An 18,768-nucleotide genomic window follows, 5' to 3' on the forward strand; every position below is an offset into this window, starting at 1 on the left:
AAATTTCGGATACAGTTAAATGCAGTTAAACACAATACGGAGGGAAGGAGGATACTTGGAGACACACAAGAGACAATACCTCCGCGCCCTGTCAAACACACAAACAAACACCAAAAGAACTTAGCTAATCGCTAGCTATATAGATCTCAATCTTGTTCGTACGAAAGGCAAGAATGAACTGGAGAGTGGGAGGGGCCTGACGCCCCTAGTCTGGACTTCAAAGACATTCTTGCCTTCGCACGATAGGTGGAGCTAAAACCCGCTGTGATGGCCGGACTCATAGGGAAAAGTATACATTTTCCCCTGGGTTTTAACAACTCCAACATACATTACTTACATTAGGGTACATTTTACTAAGTGTTGTTTATAATAGCTGTCTTTGAAATTCACACACTAGGTAATGGTATTTATCTGCTTAAATTTCTGCTATTCAGTACTGCATGAGAAACCTAACGTTTCCTTCTCTGCATACCTACATTTGATTCTAAGATGTCAATATAATCTTCCAACTTATTTTAACAAAGTTATCAAGAAATGAAAAATATTTGAAATATGTCATTCAGCAAATTATCTTCAACTGCAAACAAATGATTTTGTTTTAAATGATATGTGATGGCTTACCCGTTCCTGATACCGTCTTTCAAAGTAAGCCATGTCATCTTCTTCAGGTCTCCTTAAAACGGAAACCTGCATTGTTGTACTTGCACCTCCTTAAAAAAATGTATTTTTAATTATTTTTTCAGTTTTATTGGACAATATCAAATGTTACTCATACTTGAGAAGATCAATGGGTCTACTGTTTTGAGTATGGCTTTGGTGGATACCTCCTATTGTTGCAAAGCTTTTTAGGTTTGAAGGAATTAAATTTTAATTTCATTAAAATTTCCTAAGCATACTTATTGGAAAATAAGCCTCACTGAAATCAATGGAACTTACTACCAAATAAACATGTTTAGGACCACTAGTCTCTCCTGTAATCTCCCTAGCCAGCATGTTTGTTGGGTAAGGAGAAAATGGAAAATACAATTACCATCTTGAATTAATGTGCTTAATAGGATTGAGAATAATTTATAAATAAGGTTCACTCTGCTTTTGATTTACCCTGGTTGTTTAATCGTTACTACTTCAAAGGAAAACATAGCAGTCCAACTCAAAAGCCTATATAGAGTCAGCATCGCTGAGATAAAGAATATGTATCTCATCTTTAACAAAGGGCACAGGATATTTCCTCACAAATGCTCTAGCCTCTTTCTGTCCTCCCCCACCAACCTCTAGTCTCCAGCTGCACAGGGAATGGGAAGGAAGCTTCCCCCAATTGACAGACGATCAGGAACTGCGTTATACATTCTCTGTCCTCAGGATATTCCCACCCCAGCCCCTGGAGTACCCTCCCTCCTCTTCATTACTCTCTGCCCAGAATGATTGAGGAATTTGCACATACTGTAATGACTAATACACAGCACCTCTTAACTGGGTACCCCAGCCTCCTAATAGCAGAACTGTTACAGAAATGAACACTTACAAATGTGTGCTAAAATCCTCAAAGGGCTGCAACTATTACATCATCCCCAATGGTTATGTTATGGCTTATTTCTAGGTCATCTTTTGGCCAAAAAGCCCCCAAGTCAGCTTGCAAAGAATACACACAAATAAATGCAAGCAAGAAAAGAATACCATTTACAAAAAATTAAGGTAACAAAATCTTAACTTTTTTTTTTTTTAAAAAAAACCAAATACACTCATCTTCCTGGTAAAGGGTAGTCCCCAGAAAGATGTCAGAGCAGGGATGAGGGGGCAAGGCAGGTGGAAAAGCTTGCCCCTTGATGGTCCTAGCAGTCTCACCTCTGCAGCAATCGCAGTTCCATATCTACCACTGCTGGAAAGGCAGCCTTCTATTTAGCTAAAAAAATGGATACACTGGATAATTAAATCAGACAACACAGTGACTTCTTTAAAAAAATTTTTTTAGTTACCATCTGTTAACTGGGAGTGTGCTTGCATGGAACTGGAAGGTCCTTGGAATGCTCTTAAGAAAGGATGGTCCGTGTTGGTTACAGGAGATTCTAGGAATTGAGTTGAAGGAGCTCCTTCAAATGAAACCAGCAGTAAGGGTGGGGAAAACCAAATGTACTACAGACTGGAAGAACTACAGCCAATGATTAAAAAACTATTTTAAAATGTTACTTATACAATAACATGAGGTGCAATAAAGTTACTGAATTCTGTCTGAAAAAGAAATAGCATCCTGAATTGAAGACCAGTTATTGATCTCATAAAAACACAGAACTTTTTAGAATTAAACATGTTATTAAAACAAATGTCTATAAATCTAGACAGAAGTACAACGTCTGTGTGCTATGTGCTATCAGCTAATTTATTACTTCTCTCTCCAGAACAGAATGGCTCAAGAAAAAAAAGATTTTTCTATGATGTCAGGGTGATAGGAATATGTTAATAAACATACCAGATTTATTTAAACACACACACATACACACACACATTTAAAGCTCAAGGTGGTTTACATAAACCTACAATAAAACTATACTTAAAATAATAGACAGTAAACATACTACAACTAATTCATCACACACACACCCCAAAAAAAGTCAGATTCAGCTTTCAAAACTCACCCAAAATAGATCGGGAAGGCAATTTTAGATCTTAAGCTTGTGGCCAGGGCCTCTTTCTTTTTAATTTTGTTTAAAGCATTGGTTTGAAAGTATTTTTTTAACTTTAAGGGAGGAGATCCTCCTAACCTCCATATGAATGCCATCTCAGAACCGTAGGCAAATTTAAGTAAAGAATCTGCTCCTGTTAATGGTCTTATCAAATGAAAAGAGGGTGAACATTAGTAGCACCCTTCTCTGGAATGCATCTGGTGCAGCCAAGGCTTTAATAGGACTGAGTGGAACATGTCAGAGGCTCTGATTTTATTGCTTTCTCTTTATCAATGATCTGTTAATTTTTAGCTGATGTTTTCTATTTTGATGTTGTTGGTATTCTGTATTTAATTGTTTTATGTGTAATCCACCCTAGGGTCATTTGATGAAGGGTATTATAACTTGAATAAATGAAATGAAACAAACAGCAGGGCCTGGTCAAAAGACCTTGACTATTATCTCTATGGTATTTTGGTCACAGGTTGTTCAGGGTTTAAAAGGCAAGCATCAGTATGTTAAATTAGGTCTGGGAGAGCACTAGCAGCTATTGCTGTTGCTACAAAATTGGGATGTGTGTCCACACCTCATCATATTTATCAGGAGGAGGTAGACAGCATTCTGCAGCTGCTGTAGTTTTCTTCAGGGGCAGCCCTATGTAAAGCATGTACTATAGCCAATCTTCAAGGTTACAAAATGTGGATTAAAGTGACAAGATCCCTCTGCTCTAAAAGGAATTGGAGCCTGTGTAACAGGTACAAATGATAAAAATGTACGGTTCACCATAGAATAGTAGAGATGGAAGGGGCCTATAAGGTCACTGAGTCCAACCCACTGCTCAGTGCAGGAATCCAACTTAAAGCATACCTGACAGGTGGCTGTCCAGCTGCCTCTTGAATGCCTCTAGTGTTGGAGAGCCCATCCACTCCCTAAGTAATTGGTTCCATTGTCGTACTGCTCTAACAGGAAGTTTTTCCTGATGTTCAGCTGAAATCTGGCTTCCCGTAACTTGAGCCCATTATTCCGTATCCTGCACTCTGAGATGATCAAGAAGAGATTCTGGCCCTCCTCTGTGCGACAACCTTTTAAGTATTTGGAGAGTGCTATTGTCTCTCCCTTCAGTCTTGTCTTCTCAAGATTAAACATGCCCAGTTCTTTCAGTCTCTCCTCATAGGGCTTTCCAGTCACCTATCAACCTTGTTGTCTTCTGAACCTGTTCTAGTTTGTTTGCATCCTTCTTAAAGTGCAGTGTCCAGAACTGGACAGCGTACTCAAAACGGTGCCTAATCAGTGCCGAATAGAGGGGAACTAGTACGTTAACATGATTTGGAAACTATACTTCTGTTAATGCAGGCTAAAATAGCATTTGCCTTTTTGCAGCCACATTGTACTGTTGGCTCATATTCTGCTTGTGATCAACAATTCCTTCTTGCATGTAGTATTGCTGAGCCAAATATCCCCCATGTTAAAAGTGTGCATTTGGTTTCTTTTTCCTAGGTGTAGAACTTTGCATTTATCCCTGTTTAATTTCATTCTGTTGTTTTCAGCCCAATGCTCCAGCCTAACAAGATCACTTTGAATTTTGTTTCTCTCCTCCTGGGTATTAGCTATCCCTCCCAATGTTGTATCATCTGCAAAGTGTTAGTGCTATTGTCTGTTTTTCCAGGACAAATTAGGATCTAGGACAGGGGTGGTGAACCTATGGCATGCGTGTCCAAGGTGGCACACAAAAAAGTTTGCTGGCACGCCTGGCTCTCCGCCTCCCCCAAGAAAGACCATGGTCTGAGAACCTTGTGGGATCTCTTCCTCCTACAGAGGCCTTGTGCGTCTCTGCCAGGGCTCTCAGGCAACACGGTGTGCTTTCACATGCCCTCCTTAGAGCGCAGGAGGGGGGGATAAGGGGAGGAATGACTGAAGGAGGACAACAGCAGGCGCCAGAGAGAAGGAGAGGTGGGAGGGAAGGAAGGAGGGAAAGAGCCTTGGTGCTGCCAGGTGGCAGGAGGGGCCTGAGCCGCCAGCGCAGCTTTGGGGTTCTCTCGCTTTCCTTCCCGCCCCCAATGTAGAGTTGGAAGAGAGCAAGAGGCTGGCAGACCGTTTTTGCACTGAGCTCCGGGGAGGTTGCCTGGCTGGTCCAGCCTACGAGGAAGGGACTCTCCAAGCGGTAGGGCCAGAGGAGAAAGACAGCCAGAAACCAGTTTGGGACTTATCTGTGAAATGAGAAGAGGTGTTGAGCCCAGGCCCTCTCATGAGGAGCGGGGAGGGGGAAGGCATGAGTTTCAGGTGCCACAGCAGTTAGAAAGCATGGACGTTCCAGTTGTTGTTGAGGCTAGTCCCGACCTTGAGGAGAGTGAGCTTGCCGCCCCGTCAGTTCCCACGGATAGCCCTGCCCTCCGAGGAGACAGCCCTCAGCCTCCAAGCACACCCCCGGGACCGTTAAGGGATGCTCCTGAAAAAGCAGTAACTCCTCCTTCAACAAGCAGGGTCCTAGAGACGCCCAACGCTTTCCCGCCTGCTGCTCCCCAACCTGCCGATAAGGAACCTGTTCTGTCCAATGAGGTTTTGGATGTTCGCCCCCCTTCACCACACACACAACGTCTGGAGAAGCGGATGGGACAGAGGGCATGTGTGCGCGTGAGTGAGAGGTTACGCTTGAAGACCTTCCCTATTTAAGTCTGCCGCATTCAGAATTGGGCACTGAATCAACTCCTTCCACACATTGCAGAGCATGTCTAGAGTGTAGTTAGGAAATTGTAGTGAGTTAGCATAGGGTTTCCTATGAGGCGTGCTGCCTTTGATGTATCGATTACTTTAATAAAACAAGAATTGATTGCACCCTTGTCTCAGCCTCGTGAATCCCACTCTGAAACTCTGGAATTCCATTCCTGAAACTTCTGACAAATCTCGCAATGGCAGTATTGACAGTATTTTCATCAACATATTCATGTGAGCCATTGTTTTCAGTGATGAACTTTGTCAAGTCTAATTATAGGAGTAGACTTACTGATGAAACTAGTGCTGCATGCATAGCCCTCAAAACAACCAAATACAAGCCTGATATAATATATCTGCCATTGTTGGTGCAGCAGCAAAAGTCTCACTGAGAGTACAATATGCTTATTTTCCTTTCCTTGATTTTTTATTGTTTTATATAATATGAATTTCATGTTCACATTTCTTATGTTGCTTATAAGGTACAGTAACAATACTATTTATAAATGATGTTATTTTTCAATTGTCTTTTTAAAAACATTGATAATAATTTTTTGAACAGGCTTTCTAAAATGCTTTCATTTATTTCAATCTCTCTCTGTTATACTTTTGTTAATTGTAAAACAATGAATACACAATGAATAAGCAACAGGACTCCTCCTTTTTCCTTAAAAAGGTCCATTATTATTGTTACTAATTCATTAATTTTACTTCTTGTGAATTACTAGTTATTAATAACATGTAATTCCTAAAGCTGTTCCATTTTAAACAATTCATAAGCGTTATTGGTTGCCTAAACAGACTTCTTTAAGAATGCTTTCAAGCATTTTGTTCTTTCTCCATAATTTTTTTTGTAAAATACAAATATAATAATAATAATAAATGACAATCTGCTGCTCAAAATTACCATGGGCATGCGAGATAATTTTTTAGAATATTATCGCCAATTTGGGCACACGCTCTCAAAAAGGTTCACTACCCCTGATCTAGAAGAAATCCAGGGCTCTGAATCTGCTGTGATGAAATCAACAGTGCTCTACCAAAAGGGTATAGCAAGTCCCCCAGAAACACTGGAATTGCCTCCAGCATCCTTTGTTGGAGGTGAGGAACCTCTGGCCCATGGACTAAACTTGACCCATCAGGCCTCCTCATTTGGCCAACCAGGCAATTTTAGGAATGCCATGCCCACCCACGTCATACATACATCAGGTGTAGGGAGGGTAAGGGTGGGGCTTCGTAAGAATTATCAGGAGCTTAAAGTGATGTGCAGGTGGGAGCACACCTTGCTTAAGGAGGGGAAGTAGTTTCCATGCAATGGAAACTGCTTCTTTCTTTTGGCACTGCTCTTTGAACCTCTAAAATCAGAGGTTCAGATAGCACCATCGGATTGTTTGGAAAAGTGCTTTTAAACAGCCCCATGCTGCACTTTGCTGTACCAACAATCAGGGCTTCAAAGCGCAGCATCACCTGATGTCATAGCGACATCAGGTGATCAATAGGTGGGCAGGGGCGCCTACCTGTGAAATTTGATCCACCAGGAGTAAGGAGATTAAGATCTGGCCCACCGGCCAGAAAAGGTTCCCCACCCTGCTCTATGTCTTTGCTAGCATCAATTTCAGTTTGTTTAACTTTAAATTTGTCCCCAGCTTCCACGCATGGTTTAGGGTTAAGACAACCACACCTAGAAATATGAGGGGTACCACAGATCAAATCCCATGGTGCTGAACTAACCTCCCCAATCTAATATTACTAGGTGAAGCACAGTATTTATTTGGAGGGACATCATAAAGCTATCACAGTGGCATTTCTGAACCTATGTTTATCGTTTAAAATTACGTAGAAGTTGTAATCTGATTGAATTGTCGAATACACTTTGTATCTTATCAGTAAAACAAAAAAGTCAGCCGTCAACTCATCCTTTCATTTCAAGTCCCCCAATTCTTACCTATTCCACTGTCATCGAGTCTCATGTAGCCTTCTGCTAGTGAACTAAAGCCAGTTAGTCCTCCCATAGCAGCATAAGGGACATCATGTCCCACTGGTTTTCCTTGGGCTAAGCGTTCCTCTTTTGTTTCCACTACTGTTTCATGGGCATATGTTGGCTGGCCACATCCACATGTAAAGCAACTGTGAAACCCTGAACATTTGGAACCTAATTCAAAACGTTTTAAGAGAGAATCAGACAGAACATTCCCTGCCGACAGCCTTGACTGCACAAACAATTGCTGCAGCTGGAAACAGCTGCTTAATATGATGCATAACTGCTTTCTTTGAGGTTAGGATAGACATGGTATAAAGATATATAAGATGCACAATATTGTGGGATCATAAATACTATTCATTCTACCAGTAAAAATGGTATTTAAACAATTTGCAGATGAGCTCTACTTCTACAGAAAGCTGTCAGATGGTAGAAACAAGTGTCTCTGACACAAGCTTTAAAAATCCAATATTTAGACTCCCAGATCTGGAAGCAGTATAAATCAGGAAGTCACGTAATTATGCAAATTAACCAAATTTGAAATGTTTATACTGAATGTTGAGTATAAATGTTGAATATCATTAATTTTAGTTAGAACTCCATCATGCCCACATCTACAAATATGCAGTTATATTATCACACAATGCCTAAGGAGGCATATCTATGTAATGGAAAGCTGCAATACTTAAAATACAGCATGTTTGTTTATCCAAATCTCACTTACATGTGTTACATGGAAACCCAGGTACTGCACTGTGTTGATCAGCAAAGTGCTTACATCTACAACGGATGGGCTGAGTACCGTTAAGAGGAACAAAGCTATAAGTTTTGCACGGGCATCGGCTCACCCTACAAGGTAGAGAAATAGGACGTTCTTTTGGAATCTCTTCAAAGTCTGTTTCGTGTTGTTTATACCTGGAAAAAGTAAAAAAGAAATGTAGACATGCTGTTCAGTTACCATTTACTTTTTTTGGCTGACTCTAGTAGCCAACCATTGTTAAATAATTAATTATTTCATTTACATACCACCTTTCCTCCAAGGAACTCAATGTGGTGTACATGGCCATTTCTTTCTCACAACAGGTAGGTTGGGGTAAGTTAGGATGAGAGACAGTGATGGCCCAAGGTCACTCAGTGAGCTTCACGGCTGAATGGAGATTCAAACCCTGGTTACCCAGGTCATAGTTCAACACTCTAACCATTACACCAGAGGTTGCCACCATACCAACTCAGCCCCCCTCTTTAATCCTCTGGCAGATAGAGAGGCTTTCTAGTAGGGAGGCTTTTACTGTATGCCAGTCTTATTGAGATTCTTGCTGCTTTGGGGCATCTTTAAAGCCATGATTCAAAAAAATCTGAGCATTAGCATGCATTATCTGCATGTGTCAGGGGAGAAGTGAAGGTGCAACGCTAAGCCACGGTCAACATTAACTAAGGTTTATAAACCAACAACAAACCTTGACTTACAAGCGTGGTTTGTTTGTGGTTAATAAAGCCACTGGGCTGGGTTTAGACATTCAGGTTAAACTGTGGTTTAGTAAATCATGGTCTACAGCCAAGGGGTTCTCAAACTGTGATCCATGAGCTTCATTCAGGTGGTCCACTGAATGTCTGTAAAAATAGTTAAAATACAGCATCTAGCACAGTACATTACAGGCAAAAAATCATTAAGTGGTCTGCCAAGACCCTCAGTAATTTTCTAGTGGTCTGGGGTGAAAAAACATTAGGAACCCTTGCTACAGACCATGGCTTAGCATTACATGTAAACTAGGCCATAGAGTCTGGGAAGCAGGGGGAAAGGGAAGACATCTCTCACTTTGTGCTGGGCATCCAGTTGCCAGTAAGAGATTTAGGCGAAGAAGTGTCAAAGTACCAATAAAAGTATTACTTTTCAATGTCATCCCAAAATAGTTGAAAAACCCCTTTATTTTCTATTTATGATGAATTTATAATTTATACGGAATATTAATAATTTTCCAGGTTTCAGAAATGCTTTCTAACACTTACCAAGCCACAGACGCTCAAGCTAACTGCACCATCTTGGAACAGAAATGCTTGTTGAAAGGAAAATGCCTGTGAAGAACACAGAATGCCTCACCTGTGAGTACAAAAACATGGGGTTTCGGGACCCACAAGTTTGCAGTCCATACCAGTTGGTGATCTCCAGCTCACATATAATCTGTTTTGTAACCGTATTGGTAACACTTTTTTCTTATACTGTTCATATTCTTCAGGGGTAAAGAGTTTTCCCCCATCATCTTCACCTACAATTCTACAAAAACACATTTATTCCTGTAATACTTGCCAGTGAATTTTTAATTAAAATGGAAGGCAAACGTCAACATTTTGATAACACAGAAAAAGTAAAGTAGTTGAAATAGCCAGAGCTTGGGAGAAGGGAAAAAATGATGAGACAATCTTGGAGCAAAGTTTGGATTTGAAAATATTTGGAATTTTCTTCAAATTCTGCACATACTTATGGTGTAACATCTAAATAGCGCTTTGATCCTCAGCATAATTTATGGAACATTTAATTCCGTCTAACCGGAGGAAGTAGTTAAGGGCTTCAATCTAAAGTCTATAAATCATAAAAGATGTATTTATATGACCTCATATCCTATGCTTCTGTTACAGTACCTAGTCATCTCCACACTTAAACTAACAAAAATATATTCACTAATAGGCAAAAAACCTTGTGGTTTAACAACGTATATATAGCCAACAGATATTTCTATCAAACTTTAAAAAGCAGGGAAATTGGGTAGCTATAGTGAATCCACTTCCTGTGTTCTGCAGAACAGCCAGTGCCATTATTCCACAATTGTTTTTGGAGCTTTTTTTTTAGTGTTGCAAAGTGTTGCTGTATTTCACATATTCACAGAAAGAGAATAAAAAGAGAATGATTTCCTATAGGAAACTTTACTAAAATTGCAAAGTAAATCAAACATATTTACTATCTGAACTATATCAACTGTTTTAATATTGTTGCTTCCTCCCTGCTAAAACAAGATCAGCACAGTACATGTCTTGTTTCTATTATTTAGGCTGATTGCAGGTGTTGTCACCACTCACCATATGCTCAGAGGCACGTTACCAAATTCTTCCAAGCTACACAGGAAGTGGATTGGACTGTGAAAGACCAACCCAAATTCTGTTTGCATTTTGACACATTTGTAGGGCAGTCCAATATCTCAGAGAGGAGGACAGGTCTCCTGTTCCCCTGTTGCATTCACTATAGCTGCCCAATTCCCCTGCTTTTTAAAGTTTGATAGAAATATCTGTTGGCTATAGGTACATCCTTAAATCTCAAGGGGTTTTTTGCCCATTAGTGAATTTCTCTGCTTTTTAATTCAGGAGGTAAGAAATGGGATCCTGTGCAAGTCTGCTGAGAATCGATTGATCATTTGCATGCTTATTGAGTTCAATGGGATTTACTCCCCTGCAATCATGCTTAGGATAGGTAAAACTGACCATGGGGAGGGAGGAAGAAGGAAGAGGACAGGGGAGGAAGAAAGGAGGACGAAGGGAGAGGAGAGGGGAAGGAGGGGAAAGGCAGGTCTGATCATTTGCATGCTTATTGAGTTTGGTGGGATTTACTCCTGTACAATCATGACTAGGATGGGGGAGGAGGGGGGGAGAGTACAGGGAAGGAGGAGTGGAGGAGAGGGGAGCAGAAGGAGGGGGAAGGGAAAGGAGAGGATTGGAAAGGGAGGAGGAAGGAGGGGACTGGAAGGGGAAGGAGGGAGGGGTGAAGGAAAGGGGAGGGAAGGGGTAAAAAGGAGGCGATGGGAGGATAGAGGAGGGGAGGGCAGGTTTGATCATTTGCATGCTTATTGAGTTCAGTGGGATTTACTCCCGTGCAATCATGCTTGAAAATGAAATGGACTGCCTTCAAGTTAATTCCAATTTATGGCAACCCTATGAATAGAGTTTTCATGGTAAGCGGTATTCTGAGGTGGTTTACCATTGCCTTCCTCTGAGGCTGAGAGGCAATGACTGGCCCAAGGTCACCCTTGAGCTTCATGGCTGTGAGGGGAGTTGAACCCTGGTCTCCCAGGTCGTAGTCCTAGGATAGGTAAAACTGACAAAGGGGGAGGGTGGAAGAGAAGGGAAGGAGGGGATTGGAGGAGATGGGGAGGAGAAGGGAGGGTGAAGGAAGGGGGAGGGGACAAGAGGGAGTAAGAGGGGAGAGCAGTTTTGATCATCATGCTTGAGTTCAATGGGATTTACTCCTGTGCAACCATGCTTAGGATAGGTGAAACTGACCTGGATGAGGGTCAGGGAGGGAAAGAGGAAGACTGAATGGGAGGGGGAGGGAGGGGGATTGGATTGGATGGGTGGGCACTCGGCAGAAGGCAAGCCCTTCCTTTCCAAAAGGAAAACATTGTGAACAGTATCATTGGTTTTCAGCATTTCCCTCAGCTTTTTATTCTACAGCAGGTACATGTAGTCTCCCACTCAAATTTAAAGCTGTCCCTGGCCACATCCACATCAGACCATTATTTCACTTTAGATGGTCATGGCTTCTCCCAAAGAATCCTGGGAAGTGTAGTTAGTGAAGGGTGCTGAGAGTTGCTAGGAGATGCCCTGTTCCCCTCACAGAGCTTCAGTCAGAGCGGCTGTCTGTTAAACCACTCTGGCCACTGGAGCTCTGTCAGGGGAATAGGAGTCTCCTCTCAGCACCCTTCACAAACTACACTTCCCAAGATTCTTTGGGGGAAGCCATGACTGTTTAAAGTGGAATAAAGGTCTGGTGTGCATGTGGCCTTGATTAGGCAAACCCAGCATGTGTGAGTCTGGCTTTTAGAACATGTGACAGTTGGTTCTTACTGAGCATACTAGGCCTTATTATTGAGTTCAGTGCTAAATTTCTTAATTAAAAATCAGCCAGGAATTTTTTAACTTTTAAACTGCAGAAGATGAAAGTCAGCGTATGGGGCAAGGTCAGTAATAGGATTACAGGTACTCTGTGAACATGGCTGATCTTTAATGAATTTCAACATATTATGAGAACTCTGACAGAATAAAGTCCAAAAGGGATTCTGGTTTTTCTCTCTCTTTTTACACTTTGAACTCTTGATTCTCTCTGACTGTTTTGTATATCGCCATGAAAACTTGGAGGGTTGTTAAGCAAGCATTTCTGAGTTCAGGACTATAAGTTTTGAAAGGTTTTGTTTTGAAATGAGATTATGGAAAGCATCAGAATGGCATGGGGCGCATTTTCAATTTAACATTGTGGAATGCGAAAAATCCATGCTGACTAAAGTATACAGCCAATCTTGTGGCTGTATAATAACCTAATTCAACACTGCAAAGAAGTAATAATTAGCTATCTTTATATTCTGTTTGATTAAATATTCTTATCAAGCTCATCCTCTTATTATCAGAGGCAGGTCCTATTAAAGACATCTACCTTATTAAAACAAGACTAGTGCCCACCAGCAGTTCTCTGTGTGTTCTGCCATTGCTCACTGCAAGGAGATGCACTGTTTCCACTGCATCATGTGAACTCATTGTTTTATTTCTTTGGCAGTATAAAAGTATGCTCCTTTTAAAAGAGACAACTGCTTTATGCAACTATTATGGACGTAAAATCACACATCCTGGCTCTAAGAACCAATACAGGGCATGGGATTTTGTGTTTTTATTATTATTATTATTATTATTATGAAGAAGAACATAAGAACAGTTCTGCTGGTAGACCAAAGGTGCTGAACCGAATACAAGCAGGCCCTGAGTGCAATACAGTACCACTCTTTCCCACTTGTGATTCCCAGCAACTGGCATTCAGAGGCATACTGCCTCTGGCAGTGGAGATAAAACATGCATGTATTTATTTACTTCATTTATAACCCGTCTTTCCTCTGCAGAGCTGAAGGCAGTATACACTTTCAATAAAGCCATGGGAGAGCCCCTGCTTTGATCTGTGTAGTGGTTTGTGTCGGCCTGAGACCTGGAAGACACAGGTTCAAACCGTGGGCTCAGCTTTTAAGCTCACTGGATGACCTTAGCCCAGTCTCTCTCCCCCACCCTAACCTATCTAGAGATGTAAAAGTTCTGGAAATTTTGAAGCCATGGAAAAAACTGTTTTCCCCCGTTTTTTTGGGAAAAAATGATTTTTTCAGAAAAATTGATACAATGCAATATTAGCACTTTTTACAGATTGAAAGTCACTTTGTTACTTCAGGAACATCAAATGTAATTATGTACAAGTTGGTTTGGCATAAAATTATCACATTTGGTATATTAAAAGTACATTTTATTCAAACAACTATTACAAATTGAATTTACTTTTTAAATTTTTTACTTTTTTTGTAACAAATGGAGCTATAAGCTCCTGAACTGTAAGGAACACCTGAACTATAAGGAACCTCTTTCATTTTTCCAGTTTATGAGGAGCAGGCAATTAAAAAAACAAAAGAAACCATCAACATTAATAACAAAGAAAATTATGTCTCTGCTAGTCCTCCACAATGTCAAGCAGACATAAAGCATCCATTCCCATAGAAAGAACTGAGAAAAAGGAGGGACCAAATTCAATGAAACATTTGATTCGTGCTAGAATAAAATGTTCCATTATTCTTTTAATTTTTCCCATTTTGGGGGGGGGGGAAACCAAAAAAGGCTTCCAAAAAAGGCAGGGGGAACTGTTTTTTCCGGGCCTTCACATCTCTAAACCAATCTTACAGGAATGTTGTGTGGATAACATTGCAGGGTGCAATAATTATGCAGGCTACCTTGCAATCCTTGGAGGAAGGATGGGGTATACATAATAAATAAAATTAGAGCCGCAGGACAGAGCCATTTTCTCAATATAAACAAAACTGTTATTAGCTCTATTAGCAGAAAAATACAGGTATGCGGTCATTTTAAAATATGGCTGCCAGAGACATAAACCTGTCTAGAGAGTGTTACTGCACAGCAGGAAAACTTAAACAGGTATAACTTTTCTCATTGTAACATCTCTACAATCCTACTGCATAGATTGTACCAACTGAATTTTACTGCCAGACATAATAAAAGCACAAAGGGGAAACTTGTAAGCACACTTTAGTCTATAAATGATTTAGAACACGTATGGGACCGCCTGTGGCTCTCTGAGTGTTGGAGTACAAGTGCCATCATCCCTGACCATTGCCTATGCAGGCTGGGGCTGATAAAAGTTGGGAGTCCCAAAACCAGCTGCTATTTTAGAGGCACGCTTTTATGGCTATTTATTTGCAGATTTATAAACTGCTTCACAACAAAAAGTTACCAAAGATTTGTACAATAAAATATAAACGATTACAAACACGGTGACCTAAAGAAAATGAAACGAGTTCTACAGCTAAATAATTATACAGTTATTATGCCTTTAAATGGCTGGGGTTCACTTCAGGGAAAGCCTTACAGATATCTTCAGTGGCCTCCTATATCGCAAAACACTAGATTTTTGTCCGATTTCAGTCGGAACTGATTACAGAGGGCTGGATCTGCAATACTAATCGCCCGGTTTCTAGTTCATAGCCAGCGCACCTTTAGGGCGTACGTAGTGATGCCAATTCTGAGGAACACATGTATCTCGGCAAGAATGTATGGGGCGAGGCGGCCCCTCAGGTTACTCAGGTGGGAGGCAAATGCCCTTTATGCATGCTTAGGGGCCCCTAGGTTGCTCAAAGGCTGCGTTTTGGCTTTCCAAACATAAAACCTGAAGACTGGTGAGCTCCGGCAAAAAACTGCAGAGGCAGAAACAAGAGAAGCCTCCGCAGCCAACTATCTATTCCAGGGCACAGCAAACGGTGGCCTTCCAGTCCCCTCCTTCCTTTAATAGTAAGCCGGCCCGGCCTTACCCTCCCCCTCACCTCTTGTATTCCAGGTACTCGTCTATGGCTGCGGCGGCCCCCGGCTGTAACGTCAACCGCTCCATAGCCAGGGCGGGGCTGCTGGAGGTGCCCACGCACACCTTCTAAACTGCTGGCCTGCAGTTAAGAGTAAACGTTTCATAGCCTGATTTCCCTATGAAAAAGAGCCACGCACGCGGCGAGTACTGGAAGGCCTCTCGGGAGACAAAGAGGCGGCCCTTCCCTTTTTTTCGCCCGCCTGGAGGAGCGAGGAGGTAGCTATTTCACCAACCCTCGTCGCTTGTTGGGACTCGGCGGTTGCTGGGAAGCGACGGTTCTGAACGCGCCCTTTCAGTGCCAGCTTTCGTTTTTGCTCGGGGGAGGGGGGCGAGCCATTATGAAGCTGAATAGTTTCTCCTCAGAAGTTGAAACACAAAACACACACACCGTTTTCACAACTTTTCCTACTCGCAGCGTGAACACTTTAAAAGTATTCCGTGCCTTTGATTATTATTACTAACCCACCCTTCACCCAGAGGTCCCAGGCTGGGTTACACCGATTTTAAAACACATAATTAAAACAGTTAAAAACGACATCACAGAACATAGGGTGGGACCTATGAATGAATATACGTCTCAGGTGTCAAAGGCCAGAGTAAAGAGGTGCGTCTTCAGCATTCACCTGCCAGAAGCACCTTAGTGGGGAGAGTGCTACAGCTTAGGGGCTGCCACTGAGAATGTCCTTGGGCCACCATCCCCTGAGCTTCCAAGGGTGGTGGAACTACCAGAAGAGACCCTCATAGAACAGTAAAACTCTTGGACTTGAGAAAAGCAGTATGATCACAGCACGTTGCCCACCTACTCATGATTTTTTGGGACCCCAGTGATCTGGCACCATCCCCAACCTCACAGCCTCTGTGCACCCCATGTAGCTGCTACCTTCTCTGCTCAAAAACAGCCCTATAGCCTAAGGAAGCCTGTAGTCATTTTGTGAGAGACAAATGAAGAGGTGGAGAGTGCTGAATATGGAAACAGTCCTTGTCACTGCTGCCTCCATCAATCTAGGGTGGGCAGCCATCACCAAAAATACTACACAGATTTGCATATGCTAATTTATAGAATTAATTACTATAAAAAAATACATTTCACTGCAGTGGGGAAGACTGACCAGGTGACTTGTCACTCTGCTGTTCAGGCGCTAACTGCTGATGGGTAACTTCAAGGTTCCTGCTGTTTCTTGTATCCTTATGATTTGTTACCTTTAAACTGGACTTGGACGCTTTCTTTGTGAAATAGAACACATGGCCATACTGCATCAATCTCCTTTAGATGCTTCCATGCAGCAAGAAATATTCTTAATAAAGAGTTGCCACCCTTTTTCTGACAGGGCTCCTACACCTAACTTCCAACTGTTATTACTGTTTATTTTCAGCATTTATACCCGCCCTTTAGCCTGGGTGTGGGGAACCTTTGGTACTCCAGATGTTGCTGAAATATAACTTCTATCAGACCCAACAAGCTCACAATCTAGAAAGACATGAGAAGAGAAAAGGTATAGAAGGAAAAGCAAGCTCAAGCACAAGTTCTTAAAGTTACAGTCCATGATACTGGTGGTTCTGGCTATCTTGCCCTTGGCAAAGAGCAATCCCTCCCTTGAAGGATTCTCCCCCCCCATCAGATCTAGGAGCAGAGCTGGTGACAACATCCAGGCCAGTAAGACAGGACAGCTCTGCCTGCCAGAGTTCTTTCCTCAGACTATCAACATGTCGCTTAATCCATCTTGATTCAAATCTATTAGGTCCAGTAATTTCAATAGCCATTCCTCCATTATCTATATTAATTCCATCTTCCATCTTCAATAATCCTGTTAAATCCAGTAATTTCAGTAGCCATTCTTCCATTATCAGTATCCCATAATAATCTTGTTGTCATAGCCATAATCCAAATAAACATATCGATTAATCCATCTCGTCGAATCTATTAGGTCCAATAATTTCCATAACCATTCTTCCATTATCAATATTAATTCCATCTTCCATCTTCAATAGTCCTGTTAAATCCAGTGGTTTCAGTATCCACTCATCCATTATCAGTATCTCATGATGATCTTGCTGTCATAGCCATAGTCATATAACAAGAGTCTGATGGGAATTTCCCCCTTCACAAATATGTCCTTGCCATCAATTCTAAATATGTTGCTGAAATATTGTTGTAAAGTCACTTCTCTGCTCTTCTTTTTTACAAAATGCACTGGCTCATCTCTTAAGAGTTTTTCCATTGTCACATATTTGTAATTAATTCCATAGATTTTTTCTATGTCAAGCTCCATCACATCATTCCAGTCAACAAAATTTTCCAAGACGTTGATAACTTTATCACTAATATCTTCATTAGTTTCTTCAGAGACAACGTTGAATTCCAAACAGTAAACTTTATTTCTAACATCCGTAAACTCCAGATCTTTTTCCAATTCCTCATTTGTTCCAGTCTCCATGGCTTGTATCTTCCCTTTAATTTTTCTTTTCTCATCTCTAATCCCATCAAAATCCTCTTTCACAGATTCCCCTATTTTTTTAAACTCCTGCATCATTTTGCTAAGTTCAATTTTCATCTCCTGTCTGCCCTGTCTCAGGGTTTGTTTCATTATCTCAATCTCACTCATTATTTTCTGAAACATAATTTCTTCCATGGTCTCAGTCACTTTCCTGGTTGTCATTCTTAAAACCACAAAAACAAAAAATTATTTCAGCCACAATTGGGTTAATGTTTCAGGCTTACAGACATCAATACAGCCTGTCTTATCTCTTATATATTCAGGAAAACAAAACAAGTTTAGTTCCCAGCTTCAAGCAGTTAGTGGTGTCGTGAGTAAGCAGATTCGTCAAAATGAAATAGACCAAAAAAAAAAAAAATAGTTCCAGACATGATACTCCAAAGTTCATAAATCAAATTTGTTTATTTTTTTTCCCTACTCGAAATAAAAATCCCTCTTCCATTAATATCTTTAGAATGCACTTCCAGGCCCGCTTTTTGCAATAAAAACAAAGATAAGCTTTTTTCGATTTCTTTCCTCCTTAGTTTCGTGAGTGAAAGAGAAATTTTTTAACTCACCCAGTTCCTTATAGCTGATTCATTGACAAATCTCTTTTTGGTGCAACAATTTAAACCAAGTAAATAAAAATGGAAAGAAGGATGCTTGCCTGTTAGTTCGTTTTTCTTTGAAGAAAAGATAAACGTGTCGCTTAATCAGCAAGAGCTTTGATGGAAGTCCGTCCGGCATTCGCTGGCTGAACTTTCTCTCATAAATTAATGAAATCCAGTCCTCCCAACAAAAACAGGCTTTGTGGTTAATCTCACGTTTCTCCCTGACCAGGAGAAAATCTTAACCAGTCAAAAAAAAAAAAACATTCTGACTGATTAAAGCTGAAAAAACTTCATTTAAGACAAGAGCTTGTCTCAGAGGCAGCACAGGCGAATCACCCTTCCCGGAAGTCTCCGCGGTGAGACCACTCCTGAAAAAACCTTCCTTGGACCCAGAGGACTTTAACAACTATAGACCAGTGGCAAATGTTCCATTCTTGGGCAAGGTCTTGGAACGAGT

The 18,768-nt window shown here is 41.2% G+C and overlaps 1 protein-coding gene across 2 annotated transcripts in view; it reads right to left on the reverse strand.

The window, feature by feature from the left end:
* Positions 1 to 15,510, reverse strand: part of FAM221A (family with sequence similarity 221 member A) — a 25,736-nt gene extending 10,226 nt beyond the window's left edge. The window contains exons 1-6 of one of the 2 annotated variants that reach the window (XM_061585598.1): positions 15,189 to 15,507; positions 9,446 to 9,619; positions 8,072 to 8,262; positions 7,312 to 7,518; positions 1,974 to 2,087; positions 622 to 710 (exon numbers count right to left, since the gene is read on the reverse strand). In XM_061585598.1, the coding sequence (XP_061441582.1) occupies positions 622 to 710; positions 1,974 to 2,087; positions 7,312 to 7,518; positions 8,072 to 8,262; positions 9,446 to 9,619; positions 15,189 to 15,253 (840 nt within the window). In that variant the 5' untranslated portion in view covers positions 15,254 to 15,507. Of the gene's footprint in view, positions 1 to 621; positions 711 to 1,973; positions 2,088 to 7,311; positions 7,519 to 8,071; positions 8,263 to 9,445; positions 9,620 to 15,188 lie in introns of both variants that reach the window. The other variant, XM_061585600.1, reaches the window with a different exon arrangement.
* Between the last annotated feature and the right edge of the window lie 3,258 nt (positions 15,511 to 18,768).

Source organism: Rhineura floridana, chromosome 10, assembly GCF_030035675.1.
Source record: "Rhineura floridana isolate rRhiFlo1 chromosome 10, rRhiFlo1.hap2, whole genome shotgun sequence".
NCBI classification, from domain to species: domain Eukaryota; kingdom Metazoa; phylum Chordata; class Lepidosauria; order Squamata; family Rhineuridae; genus Rhineura; species Rhineura floridana.